The sequence below is a fragment of the Narcine bancroftii genome, chromosome 13 (genome assembly GCF_036971445.1).
Source record: "Narcine bancroftii isolate sNarBan1 chromosome 13, sNarBan1.hap1, whole genome shotgun sequence".
Lineage (NCBI taxonomy): Eukaryota > Metazoa > Chordata > Chondrichthyes > Torpediniformes > Narcinidae > Narcine > Narcine bancroftii.
Genome location: NC_091481.1, coordinates 17,484,880 through 17,504,202, shown reverse-complemented (window position 1 = coordinate 17,504,202; position 19,323 = coordinate 17,484,880). Strand labels below are relative to the sequence as shown.

Here is a 19,323-nt window from a genome sequence, read left to right as displayed (position 1 = left end):
TCCAGCTGCCTCTAACTTGCATGAGACTTTTGGCTGCCAAGCCCTTTGCTGGACCGCTGGTGTAATCACTTATCCGTACAAACCTGGATCAGGTTGGGCAGTAGCACCCCGTGAAAGAGTGTTTCAAGATGTGTCTCCGGTCCTCCTGAGTGCAATCCATTGCTTTTCATGAAGTCTTTGATGTTTTCATGTTAGGAAAATACCACCATCTTGAAACAAAATATAGATCTTGCATTTTTTCATAACATTACAAAAAATTAAAAGTAATTTCATTTTGCATGTGATTTGTAGTATTGGCTTATAAAAATCTTTTTCATGTTATAACAGCTTGGCCCTAATGGATATTATTTTGCAATCGATCCTAATGGTTATGTATTGCTTCATCCAAATCTTCAGCCTAAGGTGAGTTACATTAAAATTGTGTGTCGATCCAAATGGTAAATGCATGAGGACCTATTACTTCAGACTCTTAAAACGTTAGTAACTTGCAATAAAATAATTAAAACTGTATAACCTGAATGCAGCATCCTAGATATTTATTGATTTTTATTTGACACTCATCACTTTTTGGATTAATAACTAAAGTGTACTAGTGTGTGATTTTAATAACATTGTTGACACTAAAGTATCTTTACAATACTGGGATTTAATTGTATAAGACAACAAAAGATCATCTTTGATCATCATTTACATAAGGGCTACAACCAGGTGATTTGATTCAGTTTTGTATCGCATACACTTAATCGCACAATGAATTTTGAGGGACTCTGTTGAACATTTGAGACTTAAATAACTTATATTAGGTTCAATAATTTTGAACAGATGTTTAATGATTGGCTGGAAGAAAACAAATAACCAAATTTTCACATTTGCCTTGAACTGGACTTTCGTAAGTCAAATTTGATACGGCCTTCTGCGAGATTGCCTATTTGCCTCATTTGATCCAGAGAGGAATTTTGGAAACAGAGACAATGATGTGATCTTAAGATACCCGCTAAGTGACCTGAGTTAATTATGAATGTAACTGTTTTCTGTATCAGTAGCAATTATTAGTAGTCTTCCTCTTCTGTAATGATATTGGTTTGGTTAAAATATATGTTTAACTTGATTCTTTTTCCAATTGAACATTAAAAATGGTACGTTTTGGACATAATTTGTAGATGCTGAAATGACCTCTATTATGTGCTGCATAATGGAAAGTGAACATTGTCAATCCTATGTGCAAAATATGGAGTGGCATTTAAGTCTTTGTGGAGGTTTTAATCTGGGTAAATACGCAATAGGAACAAATGATTATAACAAATGTAACTGACATCCAGCTCTCGAGTCCGTGGAGATGAATGCAAAGCTCTGCATGTCTGATAGCCACAATGTGGAAGTCAAGAATGTGCTGGAGATCACATTCCTGACATTTTACCCCACTGCTGAATTCTTCAGTTTTAAGCCAGCCATGGCTTGCACTTAACCCTGCAGCTTCATTGACTTGAATGGGATTGTCAATCTGCATTAAAAAAAGGTAAGTTGATTTAATTGATGTGTATTAAATGTTTTTTTTTAATTATTTCATTTAGTTTTAACTATTTTTAGATTTCTCTAGTCAGAGGAGACCTACTTAAAGAGTTGAAAAGATGTGGTACATTGTCAGTAACCACCAAGACTAGGCTTTAATATACAGAAGAACCTTGCTGGCCTGGATCCATGTACAGGAATGGAGGGAAGGGTGAGGTGGCTCGACCTTAATGGCCCGGGACCATGGGGGAGAAGTCGTAGGGTATCAGTGGGCGGGCCAGCTCCATATATACGGTAGTCAACAGTAGCGATATACAATGGAGGAAACATATCACCACAAAAGGCCTTGATAAAGCCATCAGGCCACTGTGAAAAGGGCATTGGGATCCACCATTTGAGGTAATCAGTGCTCTGCTTTGCGAGGCTAGATGCAGCAGTGAAACCTGCAGTTAGTTTGCACCTGTACAGTTGTAGAAGGTTAATGTAGCAGAGGGTATTGCATGGGACTGAGTTCAGGTATCCTCTATTGTTCAGAACTGAACTGAAGTGAATGAGTTTCATCTTACCTGAAAAACACTCACTGAAAATTGAGTTGATAGAAAGGGACATAGGCATTTCTTAAAAATCTAATCTTTCATCCTTTAAGAAAACCCCCAACAGGAATGCAAATGAGTCTCTATAGTTTTACCATTTTGCTTGTGGTGTTAGGATGACGAGTGAAGGAAATCCCTTTCTCTGCAAAGGTATATGGCGAAGACAGCTTACATATTGGCTGTATTAATTATCCAGCAAACTAGCGGTGGGGTGGATCTGACAGGACATGTGTACTGACTCGAAAACTTCAATGTAATTCTTTCACTAGAAATTGCTTCTTAGACCTCAATCTGTCCATGTAATATCATATAAAGAGGTGAGCCTGCCTGAGTGTATTTAATAAGAGTAGAGTGTTCATTTTTTTCCTAAATGCATAGTCATTAGGGATTGAAATTTGCCAGGTCAAAAGGTAAATCATAAATCACCTCTACACAATAAATTTAAAAAAAATTCCCCTGCTGTCAGGCATTGGTACTTGGAAAAACAGGACACGATTGCCTCTCCTTTTTGAACCCTTGGACAAAAAGAATTGGGAAGGCCCTTTCTCTCAGATGGTTCAATTGGAAACACTGCCCTTTCTCTATGCCAGAACCATATCTGTCAACAAAATACATAGGCACTTTAAGGCCGCAGACACCTCTGGTCTGACACCCACTCCTTTTCTAAGCAGGGAGATGATTCATTGCACAGATGTCACCAAATACTTACTGCAAAGTTCTTGTATTCTGTGCATCACCATACATCACTAGTCACTGAATTGATACCCAAATTTTGAGCATTGCTTTTTACCTTGAATAAATCTTCATTAACACACCATGGGGCTTGTCGACATACCCTAATTGTTACTGGTGAGGCAGGCAGTAGTACATTCTCTGTACAGCTGTAGGTGAGGATGTATCTCCCCATCACCGTTTAATGAAAGGACTGTGGGCACCTTTGGAAAGTATACAAAGAAACCAGAGGCAGAAGAATAATATGACATTTATTTGGTAAAGTAACACTTAAATGTTACTTTAAATCTTGTTCTCTTAGCTATTTCATTATTCTTATATTTATTATGACTGTCAACTAACAGTTCACTGGGTTGAGACTTGCATCTAAAGGTAGAGCTGATATTATGCCAGGGCAATGAAATCCAACTGAGCTGGAACCTTCTCAGGCTGAGCAAGAAGGAAGATGGGCGGCAGGGCAAAGAGAGACCAAACATGCAGCACGAGAGAAATCCAGATGTTGTGCATTAAGCTTTCCCAGACACTGTCATCCAAAGCTGCTCAGTTAGGATATCTCTCAAAAAAGATATTGGAGCTGCCTTAAATGAAAAAAGAACCGTCAATCTATAAAAGATGAATAGAAACTGCAGCTGAAAGAAGGAAAATAACAAATGCCCTCAAACTGGAAAGGACTTTTCCAGTAAGCTAATGATCAGTACCCAAAGAAATAAGCAATAAGACTGCCAACAGAAAAATCTATCTACAAAACTAAACATTAGAAGAGATGCCTGAGACCACAAGAAAATGTTAGTTATAGATATAATAAAGGCCACAATGTTAGATAATGTGAAAAATAGCTAATAGAATATGAAGGAGAGGAAGCGTTCCGAACCACAGGAGACTCGACAAGAAAAAAAAACAGCCTGTCTCAGGAAATAAAGTCCACACAGGACAACATTGTGAAATCAGCTTCTCCGTATATTTCTGAATTTCCAAAGATGGAATTTATCTGAGAGAAAGCATTGAACGAAAATGGTTCATGGTGTCAATATTTAACACTATTGCAGTTATTTTATTGACCTATAACATACAACAATGGGTTCTGCATGACCAAGGTGTTCAATGTAAAATGCAGAGAGGCAATCGAACTTAACTGTGATGATTCTTTTATTAACCAGAAAAAAAGCAGAGGCAAGGTTGAATCAGGAATCCCTCAGGTTTACCCAAAACAGAATTATAATTAATTTCACCTATTGGAGGTCTCTCTCTGCCATTTATTTTAGCCCTCTGCACACCAGAATCCTTACCTTCACACCTTCACTTTCTAAATTTTAGCAAAAGACAGAATTGAAAGGGACTTTGTAATCAGGAGGTGAGTGAATCCCTTCTCTGTTACCATCCTTCAAATATCACAAAGAAATTAATATTGGGAAGCACACCTCAAAGAAACTGAACGCTGATTCACTGTGGGCACAAGAGAATTCTGTATATACATTCTGAATTATATTGACTAATTACATTGTCATCTTTCTGGCTTATGCTGTCAACAGTAATTTCATCTGCTTGTCTGACTTTGTTTTTCTAATCTTAGAAATTAATAAACCTTTCATTGTTGCAATTTATAACACCGATTTGGTGTCTAAAGTGTGGAATTGTTTCTCGTCACTCGATTTCATCAACATCACCGCCCATTCAGTTTCAAAATCTCCCTGTAATTATTGCCAGACCTAAGGACCTCTTTCAATCTCAGCAAAAATTAAACTGTCAAAGTGACTCGACATTTACCTGAAAAGTTGCCATTTTTTTTTCCTGCCCTTTCTTACCCAGCTCCACTTTGAACCAGTATGGATGTTTCATGTAGTTTAATACCGTATGCAAACTGCAATGTATCAACCTAAATCCTAGCCAGGTCGTCTTCATTCTTTAATCTATTTGATGAACTGCTACAGATTTGAGGGCAGACTTTTCCAATCAAGTATTCCTTCTCTTCTCTTTTATCACATCCTGTTTTCATGCTACCAAATCACAGTCTTGCACAATGTTCTGATGAAAACTTACTGCAATCATAACTTTTCAAACAGCCCCAGCATTCCATCGGAGCCCTCATTCAAGGTGATTCTGTTTACAATCGAGCTGAGCACAGCGTAAATGTACACTGCAAACCACCATAACTCGCTTTCTATTTGCAACCTTTGGGAGCATGATACATTTTATTTAAATGCTTTTCAGTGATTTTCAATAGAATTCCCTCACTACCCTTGAATGGTCATTAAACAACTAAATAATTTGTAATTGTAACTTTTTTTACTTGTTTGTTGAACTGGCTAGAAATTAAGCAATTGCTTAGTATTTGTTTTTGTCCTGAGTTTTTATTTAAATTGATATTGCATTCATTGCAGAGACTAGTGGCAACACAGATCTTGCATTTGCCCTAGCATGGATTTCCCTTAAGTTAGCTGTCCACGACTCTCATAATGTTAGTCCCAAGAATTGTGGGACTAAAGCTCAAATACATCGACCAAATACGTCGAATATTTTTCCCAGCCAGTGCTTTAGGATGGAAAAAGCACAAAATACTGGATGAACACTTTACAGAGTACGCATTTGATTAAGCTAGACACTCATCAACATAATAATTTATAATGGTAATTTGTAAAGTATATATCTGAGTGAGTTTTAATCTGCATATTCAGTACATCAATTTAATTTGGAGCCAGGAAGATTTGCTAATGACGCAATGTACCATTAAACACTTCAGCTCACGTAACTAAGCATTAACACTGGAGAACCTGGCAACTGTGATCTGCTGCAGGAAAATCAGCTCCTGTCGGTTCCTCGACACCCACAAGGGACTAAAGCAGGTCTCAGTTCATCTACTTGTGTTTTCATTAAATTTAGTTCAATATTTAATGCACCTTAGTTTTCACTTTTTAATTTAAAAGTTATTTAATTAGATAATCTTGCTCGAAAGACATGCCGAAACATTCAAGATTTCTAATAGCTTTGACAGCTGGCGGAACCAAGGATGTGGCAGTCATTTGTAAAGCTCATCATTCCTCCTCTGCAATTTAGCAGCCATGGCTTTATTCTGTTCCCTGCCCCACTCCCACTTCCCCTCACACTATTCTCCTATTGCGGTATCACGATGGCACACTCTGTCAGTTTTGCCGTTACAGAATTTGTAAATTCTCGGCTATATTTATCATTCACGTTAAAACTGAATTTTAAGGAATTAATGAGCAGTTTAATACAAGGTCAGTGAGTGCAACATTTAGATACATTTTCCATTCAATCTATGCTGATCCCATTATAAACAAAACTTACAACATTCAGCCAGGACGCCGCATGCTTCGAATAGAAGTCTGTACGAGTGGTGGAGTTTACTAGTATAGTTCAGGACATGACTTTCTTGTTGATGATAAAAAAGACTTTTCATTAACAGCTGGACTTCATCATTTTGAAAACACCCTTTAGGTATTTTTTTATTTTCATTTTTAAACATACATCACGGTAAGAGGCCCTTGATCCCATGCTGTCCAAATACACCGATTAACTAACAAAACCCTATGTTTTTAGAGAGTGGGAGGAAAGCAGAGCACCCAGAAGCCAACCCATGCGGACCTGGGGGAAAATATTTTAAAAATCCTTTTACACAGCACTAGATTCGAACCCTTTGTACTGATGATAGCATGGAGCTGATCACTGTGCTAACCATGACCCCCTTACAATGGCAGAATCGATTTAAGATTGATGTTGTAAATAAATTAATTGTCAGTTCTTGCTCTTGCAATCAGTAGACATGCTTGAAATGTACTAATTAATATGTACAATTAGATGTTCAAACAATTAACATTAGCAGGTGAATCCATGCTTAGATCACAAGTATCAGTCTGACCAGCCCAAAGTTATAGTACTGTACTACTGAATACTTAATGCAATGTGAGCTGAATGTTCAAACTAAGTAACATTCACGAAAATTGTTACAAAATTGATCGTGTTGATTTTCTTAATGACTGATTCGTTGAAGTCTTCGAACGATCATTTTTATAAAAGTGCTAATCTCTGTGTTCCAGGCAAATTTCAATCCCTACAATGTAGCCAATAGTTCTTGGACTGCTGTTGAAGTATATTTTAGATTTTCAAAGTTCATACATTAGCCCCATTCACACCGGGACTTTAACCCAGTAATTAACTGCCAATCTACCAGTTAACGTGCCAGTGTGAATGCTCACGAACTGGCATGCAGGCATCAGATCGGCCCGGGGATTGCTGACTCGTTTTGAATTGGCATACCAGTTAGCCCAGTGTGAAAGGGACAGGGGGTAAGCAGGACGTCACCACTGGAGGATAGGCGCCCTTTTGCTCTGGGATGCCGGGTGATGAGTGTGGAAGGGCGCAGAGAACCGGTTAACATTGGTCCTGTGTGAACAGCAGAAATGTAATTTTGAACCGGTTCGTTGAATCGCCAATTTACTGGTTAGGCAATGAAAAGGGCTATTGATTATTTAATCCATGACCTCCACAATCTCACTTCATCAAAGAGTAGAGAGCTCTACCATAGCTTCCCCAGGTTCAACCTCCATTAGTTCAGGCATCTAGCCATTTATGTTTGATGTCTTAGATCAAGTCAGAGAAGCAGCAAAGAACAATGAAATGCTGGAGATGAATTAAACCAGAAATTGTTTCTTTATTTGCCATCAAGTACTACTTCCACATTCTATAGAACATTACAGCTCAATTCAGGCCTTTTGGCCCACAATGTTGCGCTGACCTATATAAATCTACTCGACAATTTAAACCTTCTCTATCTCACATCCATAACCCTCTATTTTTCTTGCATCCATGTCCTTCAAATCTCCACGCCATCCTGCCAATGCACTTGAGGCACTCACTACCATGTGTGGGGAAAGAAAATCTTATCCCTGACGCCTCTCCTAAACTTTTTAACCCCTCATCTTAAACACATATCCTCTGGTAGTTGCTACTGTTTCCCCCAGGAAAAAGATGTTGGCTGTCCATCATGACATTCATAATCTTGTAGACCTCTATGAAGTCACCTCTCATCTTCCACCGTAGATAATCAGAATTGATATCCTGATTTGAGTGTTTTGAAGCCTACATGAGACATTAAATGTGTATGTGTGTGACTGAAAATGGAAAAACTATGATGCAAAGGGACCTGGGAGTCCTTGTGCAGGTTACTCTGAAGGTAAATTTTCTGGTTGAGTTGGTGGTGAAGAAGACAAATGAAATGGTGGAATTCATTTCAAGAGGAATAGAATAGAAGAGCAGGGATGTGATTGAGGCTTTATAAGGCACTGGTGAGACCTCACATGGAGTATTGTGAGGAATTTTGGGCTTCTCATTTAAGAAAGGATATTAAAGAGAGGTTTAAAGGATGATTCCGGGAATAAAAGGGCTATCTTATGAGAAGCATTTGACAGCTCTTGGCCTGCACTCATTAGAATTTAGGAGAATGAGCGAGGTGGGGGGGGTGGGGTGGATCTCATGGAAACATTTTGAATGTTGAAAGGCGTGGACAGAGTAGATGTAGAAAGGTTGTTTCCCATGGGAGAGTCTGGGAGAAGAGGCCACAACTTGTCCACAGAGCTCCAGATCTGGGTGGTGGGGAATTTGTGGTCACAGGTTATTGTGGAGGCCAAGTCACTGAGCATATTTAAGGAAGAGATTGATAGGTCTTGATTAGCCAGGTCTTCAAAAGTTATGGGGAGAATGGTGGTCAGTGGGGCTGGATGGAAAAATAGATCAGCTCATGGTCTGAATAGCATATTTCTGCTCTTATGTCCTTATGGTCTAATGGACATATGCATGTTTTGATAAATCCTGTATTTTTTTTCACTAATAGTTAGAGAGTAATTTAAAATGTCAATGCACCACTGCTAATATTTTTGTCATAATTAGATCACTCTGTAATCTGATCCTTTTTTGATTATTTAGAAAGATAAATATTCCCACAAAAGTAACACTAAATCAAATGCTGTACTATACATGCTAATATTTATCAGCAATTGCCCCAACCATTTCCAGAGAAGCATCTAAATTTACTAACTTGGCCCAGTAGCACAGTTGTTTTAAAAACAAGTTTTGCTTGGTTTTAGAATTAGTGTTTGGGGTATTGGGCAGGAAGAGAAAATTTGATCACCTAAATATTTCTCCTCAAATGTTGAGCTGGAAATGAGGATCAGCTTTTTGGAAGGGTGCATTCTGCACTAATTTCTTGACGAAGTTGTTACAATTCACATTTGAAATGAATATTTGAAAAGTAGATTAATTGAACAAGGAGTTTGAACTTTCCGTGCTTACTGCCAGTCGAATGAAAATATGGGTCGAATCTATTGAGCATTTGATTACAAACAGTCAAGGGAAAGAGGCCTGCTCCGAAAATAGATATAGGCTGATATTTCAGCAATTCAATTATATAAAATTGTGTTTATTTTTGAAATGTCCATCTTCCTCTTAATTAAAACATTATGGGACAACTTTGCTTGAACCTCTTTATTACATAAGTGGTCAAGCAAGGTTGATGTTCTTCATTAGAATGAAAAAATAAGGATAATGGATGTTCTGGATGTATAAGCTGTAAGTATTTGTATTCGCATTGATTTGTTAATGATGACAGTTGATATATCATTTGATACAAAAAGTGGTTAATGGTTCCAAGCTTCAAGCAAATATTTCCATTACTTTGGAATATTCATTTGTTTTTTTACTATTCATTTGTCTATTCAAACTGACTAGTAAAAATGGCAATGAAAATATTTTAATAAAAACACAAAAGTGTTGGAGGAACTCAGCAGCTCACACAGCGTCCAAAGAGGTAAATGTATGTAATCAACATTTTGGGCTTGAGCCCTTCTTCAAGGTGATTTTACCAACGTTTCGGGCCTGTGCCCTTCTTTCTTTTTTACTTTGTTAACATTGTTCATCTCTCCCTATTTAGTTCTGAAATGAAATGGAATGTCATTGCAGAGTTCCCGACATCTGTCTTTCCTCTGGGACAGGCATTCCCAGTAAAATGCATCCAGGAGTAGTTTGTGAGGCCGACTAGTTTTCAAAAGAAACCTGCTTATGTTCACCTCAACATCTTAACTACCCTCAACCTTGATAACCTCATAGCAAGAGGAAATTTCATTGCTGCCCTGTAAAGTGCATTTTTCGTAATGAAAAACGATCATGATTCAAAGCTGGAAACCGTACAGATTTGGATCAAATGCCAACATCAGTGCGGCACTTGAATCAGTGAGTAGACCCAAGCCCAGCTCAAAATTGGTCCCTAGGAATCAAAATTCAAGTGAGTTATTTCTTGTTAGTCTATAAAAGGACTCATTTCTGGCAGCGATCCTTCGGGAAGTACCAGGACCTAGTAGCTGGAAGGTTGGTGATAAGATGTACATTGTCTCAAAGTTACCAGTGAGCCAGAAAGAGCTTCTACTGGTTTCATACAATGTAAAGATAATTTATTGCTCTTTTCCATTCTGCATACTGAACTGCCCTTCTCTCGGAGGCAGAGATGTTGACCATTTTTTGTAATATCAAGATGCAGCTATCTATAAACCTCCAGTTGGGAATCACTCACAATGCTTGAAAACAAGTTCAAACCAGTCTCAGGTCGAGCATCTTTTGTGTGTCATTTTATGGAAAACATAGAAACAAAGTTAAAGACCAGACTGCGCTAAGCCTCATCCTCTTCCGACTCTGCCATTCTGTAAAATCATAGCTGATTTTTTTCTTCAGGTCCATTTTCCTATATTTGTCCAACATTTCTCTATCTTGAATATATTCAGTGGCTGAGCATCCACAGTTTTCCTGGATAGAAAATTCTGAAGATTGTCTACCCACAGGTGAAGAAACTTCTTAATGAATCTCAATATTTCAGCCAGAGGAATCCTTATCTACCTTCGAGATCTACAAGTTTTGTGCATTTCTTAGTTAAAACCTGCACATCAATTTTCAATAACTTGTGTAAGGATGACACACTGAATCCCAACTCCTTTCAATCACTTCACATGTTTCAAAAAGTATATAGAGCTGTAGATTTTTTTTCTACCAAAGTAGATGATGTCATATTTTTGCCCATTTTTGTTCCACAAAACAGGAGCTCCATATCTAATTTCACTTTTATGATTAACCAAAAAAACTATAGATTAATGTTGCCATTGATGGTAACTGATGGAGTAAAGATTTGGCTTGACAGATTAAAGTCAGTTCCAAATGCAGCATACCTGAGAAATGTGTCAGTAATGTTCACTCAGTTTTGAGAATTATTGATTGAGCACTCAGGATGAAATGATTGAAGCTGTTGACCTGCCAGCTTTAGGATTTAAATACCTGATCTCCAAGCCAGCAATTTTTTAATTTTGGGTTTTAAACCCAAATGCGCAAAGCAAACACATTCAAGTGTAATATTTGCAGAAATGAAGAATGGATGAGGATTTCCGTGGATAATCTTTGGACTTCCTCAGGAATCTCATCCTGTCATCTGAATTGCATTTTAACCATAGAAAGATATTTCATGTTGATCATTGTTATTTTAATTTAAAAATTTTCCTTTCTTATTACTTCAGTCAATTGGTGTAGCGATCCCAAAGGTTAATTTAAGAGAGAGACATCCTTATGCACAGGTAATGTGGTGGCAATAGCATTGGTGCTGCAGAGCTGCCAGCACTGAAGCTTCAAGAAGGGGGTTTGGCAAGCTTATATGCAAGGGGCCAAAAGTGGGCCTAGCTCCTCAAAGAAAAATCCTGAAGCATGACTTTTGAAATGTCCATGATAACTAATCCATCTTACTTGTTTATGGCTGACATTTTGATCGTGATCTTTGCCTTGAAAACAGACTGCTCCATTTGGGAATAGTAATGGCTTAAAAGAAAATGTGATTTGCAGATGGATTAAAATGGTTGGTTTTGTATGTGATTGGTATGGTCAATTGTTTTCCACAGGCTCTGCATGCATTTGTTGCATTTGTTTGATGTCTAGGGTACACATCCATATTTGCTTAAGGCCAGATCTTCTAAGAATTTTATTTTTGGATGGCAGTTTTCCTGATAAGTGTCATTTCAACAGAAGAAATGTGTAGCATTTATGCTCCGCAATGAAAGAGTTAATTATTGCTTTCAAATACGAATAACCTGATATTGAGATCTCACGTTATCTCAAAGTACAATTACAAGTTGAAGAAATCCAGAAGTTGAATAGTAGAGACTAAGCATCAATGTGTATTGTCAAATACATGAAGATACTACCGGTTCTCATCACTGCCGTGTCAAATTATTGAATTTTCCACTTGCTTCCAACCAGTGAACTCTTTCCAAGCTTGAAAGAGCACCTACAGTGTGGATAATGCAATCACTCTGCCTGTGGGCAAGCACTTAAATTGCACTTTCAAATCGTAATAAGGTGCTTCTGTGGTGGAAACTGTAAACAAGGAATTTCTGTAGTGTGTTACCTCAAGCCCACACAAGCAGAGAGATTACCCTGAGGATGGAAACTATTGAAAGCAAACGAGTGACATATGTCAGTGAACAAAGGTAAAATTTAAACCAGAGTTGGGCTCAGGACACTAAATTAAATCAATTCACAGATCCTGGAAAATTATATGGATTTCATTCTGAGTATTATTGGATAAGTTGCAGGTTAAGTTCACGAAGTATAGATAGATTTAAAAACAATTCTATGAGTATTCTATGACATAGAACAGCATTAAGGATTTTGTACACCATTTTTTCTGGCCATATACCAAACTCATTTACCATGCTAAAATCTGTGAAATATGAGAAATATAGCCGTGAAAAGTTTGCAATTATATGTCCTGCATAAATATTTCTTTGTCAGATGTTCATCACCATGTTGTCCTCATTTCTTCACCAACGCATTAACATGAAATTCAGTGCCAGTTCGTGGGAATGTGGAGCTTGAATGCAATTTCCTGAAATACTTTAAATCCTTTCATTTAAAGTGATAACCTTTCTATTGATATAGTTTGTGTTTGATGTGCTGCTTTTATAGGCTTTCTGTAGGTGTTCCTTTGAAGTACTTGCATGGGTGTGTTGTGGGAAACAGCACTGTATGCTTGCTGCCTGTTGTACATTTTTTGGTAAGTTCTCATTGATTTATTAAAATACAGTGGAAGAGGCTGAGGTATCTGTTATATGATGCCAATAAAGCATTGGAGGTTCCTGTCTCCGAGCATTTCAAATTAACTGAAAATTAAAATGCCTCTTTTGTTTCAAATCTCAAGCAATAAATGAGTGTTGTCTGTGACCTGACATGGGATTCCATCGATGTCTTTTGGGCTGAATGTGCAAGTGAGTGAAACCGATGCCCAACATGCATGTGCCCCGTTTGGGGAGGAAGGGACGAAGCCCCAAGAGGGAAAATTGTTCTCAATTAGCATTGACAGAAGGAGAAAGGGAACACTGTTTGGTATTAGAATAATAGGCTCCTTCCATATTAGGGCAGTGACACACAGCCACAGGAAAAGGAGAGATAACATACAAAAGGCACCAAGACTGTGCAGATTTTGGATGCAAACTAGAGGCATTTTAAATTGTACTGGGAGGAGATCCCTTGAATTCTATGGCCCCTTATGGATGCATTTGAGTGGGAGAAGGCCACACATTTAAACATCTACTTTTACATGCAGTATTGATGAAGGGCTATGGACTGCTGTTGGAACTTGTAGAGTAAGGCCATTGAAGGGTGAACCACTTTGGCCCATCATGCCCTTGCATGTTGGATAAAGAACTACCCAGTCTAATCCCATTTGAGCAGTACCCTGCGGGACACAACACTTCATGAGCACATTTAAGTATTTTTTTTAAATATGATCCGAGGAGGACTTTCTGCCTCTGAGCCTTCCAACAATGAGCTCCAGACTCTTAACAACCTCTCGTTGAAACCATTTTCCCTTATTTCCCAGTGGCAAATTTCTCCGCAAGTGGGGTATGAATATGCAATCTGGAATGGCGTGTGTGGTGCGCTATCGAACAGAAGCAAACACACAAAACATAAAGTCTGTTCTACAGGCTTTATTCGACATAAACTCCCACAGAGCTAGCTGTGAGGAGTGCTGTTGCAAGCTCTGAGACTGTCTTCAAAGGGCCGGATCTGGCTTATATCCCGGAGGGTGAGTGACAGCCAACCGGGTGGGGCTTGGTCCATTCAGGTTGGCTGATTTACAGCCGGCCAGGTGTTGCCTTGTTCCCGTGCTCTTCTGCCGGTACAGAGGTCGCAGTAGGCCGGTGGTGTACCACCACAGTGTGTTACCAGGCCTCTCTTTCAGACCGTCCCAGGCTTGCACTGATTTAAATTCCTAACACAATATACCATCATTGAGTAGCGTAGTGGGCTAGATTGTTCAGCGGCAGTCATCACCCACTCGTGAGGAGCTAAGGAAGCAGCTTCGACTCCTCCAAAGCCTGTAAGTGAAGTTAACAATGTTCGAAAGTCTTTCATATTCAGAGGAAATTAAAAACTTAAAGCTGTAAATATTCTAAAAAATAAAAATATTCATTAAAACACATTCAAAGCATTTGAGGTTAAATTGTAAATACATTAAATAAATTACATAAATGAATAAAAATTAACTATCTTCCCCATTTCATAGGTCACGAACTTCCATTAACATGAAAGACCAATTATATACCACATAATGCTAGGTTAGGGCAGCGAGACATTTCTCTTTGATGCGGAGTTAAGTAGCCGAGTGGAGTTTGAGCTGTGGTGGCATCTGAGATTTGCAATGAGTCCATGCAAGTTTGAGAAGTTCTTTTTGAAAAAATTAACTATAATCAGGAAGATTTGCCCCATTGTTTTACTTTTCCATATAAGGCTTTACGATCAAACAATTTCACTCATTGCACCTCGCCAACCTACATGGCTAATCTGGTGGTTTAAAAGAGTCATTATGAAGGGGCCAGTTTCTTCCACTGTATTTCACCAGCTTTATTTTGTTGCTGTCCAAGCTGCCTTGTATAATTGCTTCTGACTTTTAGTTTTTTTTCCATGACCACATGTACTGAAATGTGACGTGACCTGCTTATGGGATCGTATCTTGATGCATGCTGCATGGTTAGTAACGTTATGGGGTCTTCTGCACATGTAACTGTTGTCATTTGATTGTGCTATTTGCTATTTATTGAGGGCAACGTGTGTCATGATTGAACGTGCATCTTTTGCTCTGCCAGGAGAAAGTGCTCTTTTGAAGTGCATCCTGGTGATGCTCTGCAGGTTCACCAGGATATTGCTGCATTCGGCAGATTAACAGTGCATTGGCCACTTTGATTTGCTCTATGGAATATAAGTTTCATTGATGCTGTGAGAAGCATAAATGATGTGACATAAAATGTTATTTTTTTTAAATTAATGCAAATACAGTTCAGTAGATGAAACAGATGAATTTGATATGATCCTGTGATCCATTCTTGAGCTTGGATTGATGGTGCTGAAGTTTACTTCTTGAACATGCCAATTAAGTATGAATTGTGCTCTGTGGAATTGGAAGGGTAGGACAGCTCTGCTGATGGTGAGCAGATCATCAACCCAGATTCCCACTTGATTCACGAAATGTAAATTCTAATTTCTGACAGTTTCAAAATGAATGCCGTTGATTATCTTTAGCTTAATCCAATTAGATAAATTAAAAAGGAGTAATAGCTGAGTTAGCTTTTAAAAAAAATTCTATCTGCTATTAAATTCCAATTGAAAATTGTTCTCTAATTCTTCAACCAAAACCCAAGCAAAAGGAAGTTGAATCCCCACTTCACTGGCGATTATGATTGGGATTTATTTATCATGAGTTGTACCATGTAATTCTGCAGCCCTCCTGTGTGAAATAATTCACAATGTAAAAACCACATCAAATTGCTGAAAGTAGTCCATTCGTCAAATCCACATTTGGCCAAAGGAATGGATGTCACCAGCCTCATAAATGTTCTCTGTAGTCCCAGTGGGATAATTAAAATGGATCACCCGACACCACAATCGCTTATCGTTCGTAGAGATTAATTTTTTGGTCTTAAATTAGATGAAACATCCCAATAAAATGTGTTGACACTTATAAACTAGGAAAATGTGAGACAATTTTGCAGAGGAGAATTCTTTTGTAAAGAATCAATGACTGCCCTCAGATCTGAATAAGAAATTACTCTAGACTGTATAAAACAAATTTCCTCTCTTCTGATTCTGAAATTGCATTGTTTTTATTATACTGTGTAATGTCACTGAATTCATCAAGTCGAAAATGGAGGAATGGCTGGTATAGTTCAGTATCACCATGTTACATAAAGGTTAAATATAGAAGCAATTAGTTGTGATAGTATAATGCCTCAGGTCAACCAGCATCCATATCATAAATGGGTCAAAACAATTAGCTTAGAGAAAAATTATATTAAGCATTTGGATAGCATAATAATCTGCAGTCAAACTGAATATTACATGAAGATGTTTTCTTGAACAAACATTTGTTTTATCAGCTGCTGTCCTTTTATTTAACATCCTTATTAAGAAAAGATAGAAAAATCTTCTCACTACTTGAGGCTCAAATCTTGAACTTGATGTCAGCTTGTATTTTCCACTTATAGTTTGACGATTATTTCTTTTGATTTAGAATCCCAAATCTCAGGAGCCCGTCACTTTGGATTTTCTAGATGCTGAACTGGAGAATGAAATTAAGGTGGAGGTAAGATGATCTTGAATGGCCAGTGGGCTAGCGAGAGTGGCAGGTCAGCGCCTATTAACCCTGTAAAGCCTGGGCTCACTTTAAACACAATAAATATAACGTGAACAGATACATATGCGTTTGTATTTTTATGGCCTTTTATGTCGTGGGGGTCATGCGTTTACCTGAAGTGTTTTTGTAGCCTTCTCATTGAATGTGACAGCTTGTCTGTATAATCATGAACGGGCTCGAGCTGGCAAGCTTTCAGCAATGAAGACTCATAAATGCCTCCAGATCCCATTAGTGAACTCTGGTCAAATAACACCAATGGACTTGCTTGGTGACTAAATGCATTCCAAGGGGGTTTCATTTCTCTATGATGCATTACTCATTCCTTTAAGAAAATATTTTACAAATAAGCATTTTCCTCAGATAACCTAATCACACGATTAAGGTTAATTGCATCTCCGTTAAGTAAAACATTGAGTTTCTCAAAGCACAATTTTACGTAAAACCAACAAATTACCTGTGGCACTGTTCAGGTGATGTTTATATGTGTTTTTTTTTGTATATAAAATGGCAAACTATCAGAGTAAACTCTTTCAAGTTAGCCAACCAGGTCCCAAGAATACAAGAACATTTGTTCTAGAAAAGTTTAATTGGATGTATTAGTGAAAGAGCATGAATTAAGATTTGAATAGCTGTACTATTGATTGTGAATGGGATCTATATGCCTGGAACATTTCTTTTTTATAATCTGTAGATTAGTGTTGAGATACAAGTACACAAATGTTACCAATTCAAACAGGCAATTCTTGAACTTTGTTTTAATCTATAGACATTAAGACAGAGCTAGCTCAATATTGGAAATATTTGTGGTAGATAAAAGGACGATGAATAAAACAGCACAACATCCACCCCATTTGACACCACCAGTTAACATGGCCTTCTTGCCATGAGAATATTCTCACAGCATGACAATATTCTTTCCACAAGCAACATTAGTCTTTTTTGAGCCACTAGCTTACTTAATACACGAGGTGACCTGTGCTCGTCACAAGTAGTGCTAAGATTGTAGGACGGCGTAGCTCCTACTATCTTTCAGGCCTCACAGCTGCCACTGCCCCATGAAGCAGAGGAGCCCACGATCTTGTGGCAGAATCTTTTTTTCTTTTTCATGTATTTTTATGAATTTTAATAAAGATACAAAAAATAAAATTCAATAAAATGTTAAAACATTCAGTATATCCTAAGCATATATAAATTATAAATCATATCTATAATTCATATTCCAAATGATATATATATATTTAAAAAAACTAATAACAAAAAAAGAAACTAATAATGCTATATAATGCAATATTAAAAGAAAAATGAAGGTATAAAAAGAATATATAAAAAGAACGTGGAAAAGATACAAGTCAAACAATTTAATTACATTGAATAAATGACCCCCATAACATCTGAAATCCAATATCTGAATTATTAACTGAATAACGAATCTTTTCCGTGTTCAATCAAGACATAATGTCATGCAGCATGATCATCGGCCAGCATCCTTCCACACACCTCACCAAAAGAGAGGCAAAAGATAAAGCGCGACTCTGAACCAGAGATGAAGAAGAATCATTCCTTCCCATTGAACCCAAAAGGACCACCAAAGGATTCAATATTAAATCTATATTGAAGATTTTTGACTAAGTATGGAAAACCTCTCTCCAGTACTTTTCTAGACAAGTCCAGAACAAATGAATTAATAATGTTTCATTAATTGGCAGAATCTGATGCCCCAAAATGTGCCTTTTACTGCTGTGAAAAAGCTTTTCACCTGTCCCTAAACGACTGCTTGTAAATAGTGAATCGAGTTAAAATGCATTTACCTGCCACAAATTAATGAAATATGTAAGGTGAATAAGTAAAAAAAAACCAAAAAAAGGGCACTCAACCCTTGCATACCTTTCTAATGAGGGTGACATGAAGCATGGGATGACCCAGAACTGCCGTTGAACTCAGTGAGCAATTCAACAGCCAAGCAAGAATTCCAGGTGAATTAGCATTTCAGCTCCAGTGCATTCATTACTTGAGTGCTACAGAAGTTGTCAGTGCTCGGATTCACAGGAAGAACAGGACTAGCCACTGGCCATAAATGTAATCTGAAGATTCAACCTTCACTACAAGCACCCAGGCCAAAATTATGCATAAGATTGGAGTGTTGGTGTTGAATGGATTATATGAAGAGACATGCTTTGCTAATCCTTGTAAAATGTACATTTTTTGCCACCCTTCAGTCAGCAATATATAGATTTTTTTTTTAAAAATTCTTGTTTATTTCTTATGATGCTTTTTGATCTCTGCAAATCTTAACAATATGCTTACCAATTTATCTTTGTATTACTTCTTGGTGGAAAATTGGGAAGTACATTGTTCTTTGCCATAACACTGCTACTCAATGCTGATATATTCTAGATCCCATGCAACATAAATTTAGGCATTAACCAGCTGTGGAAACAACTTCATTGAGCTTGCATGAAACAGTTTTGCAAAGCAGTTTAGAGTTCTGCATGAAACTGTAAACTATTTTTTTGTCTTCTAGATACGACACAGCATGATAGAAGGACAAAATGGTGAGAAGACCTTAGACACACTAATCAAATCTTACGATGAGGTAACAGTCTCCAGCTAACTGGTTATTTCATTGACCTCTGCTTCTTCATTGCTTGAAGTAATACATGTTTTAAAAAAATCAATGGTGTTTGTTCTTCGTTATTTATGAAGTGAAAATTCCATCTTCATTACAAGCATCCAGGACAAGGTTACATAATTGGAATTATG

General features: G+C 37.6%; 1 protein-coding gene across 10 annotated transcripts in view; it reads left to right on the top strand.

Annotated features, from left to right (window-relative positions):
- Positions 1 to 19,323, top strand: part of LOC138748142 (voltage-dependent calcium channel subunit alpha-2/delta-1) — a 506,771-nt gene that overhangs the window by 403,604 nt on the left and 83,844 nt on the right. For 4 of the 10 annotated variants that reach the window (XM_069907871.1, XM_069907874.1, XM_069907866.1 and 1 more), the window contains 3 exons: positions 328 to 402; positions 16,441 to 16,512; positions 19,085 to 19,156. In XM_069907871.1, coding sequence (XP_069763972.1) covers positions 328 to 402; positions 16,441 to 16,512; positions 19,085 to 19,156 — 219 coding nt within the window. Of the gene's footprint in view, positions 1 to 327; positions 403 to 11,398; positions 11,456 to 16,440; positions 16,513 to 19,084; positions 19,157 to 19,323 lie in introns of all 10 variants that reach the window. The other 6 variants (XM_069907870.1, XM_069907873.1, XM_069907865.1 and 3 more) reach the window with 2 other exon arrangements.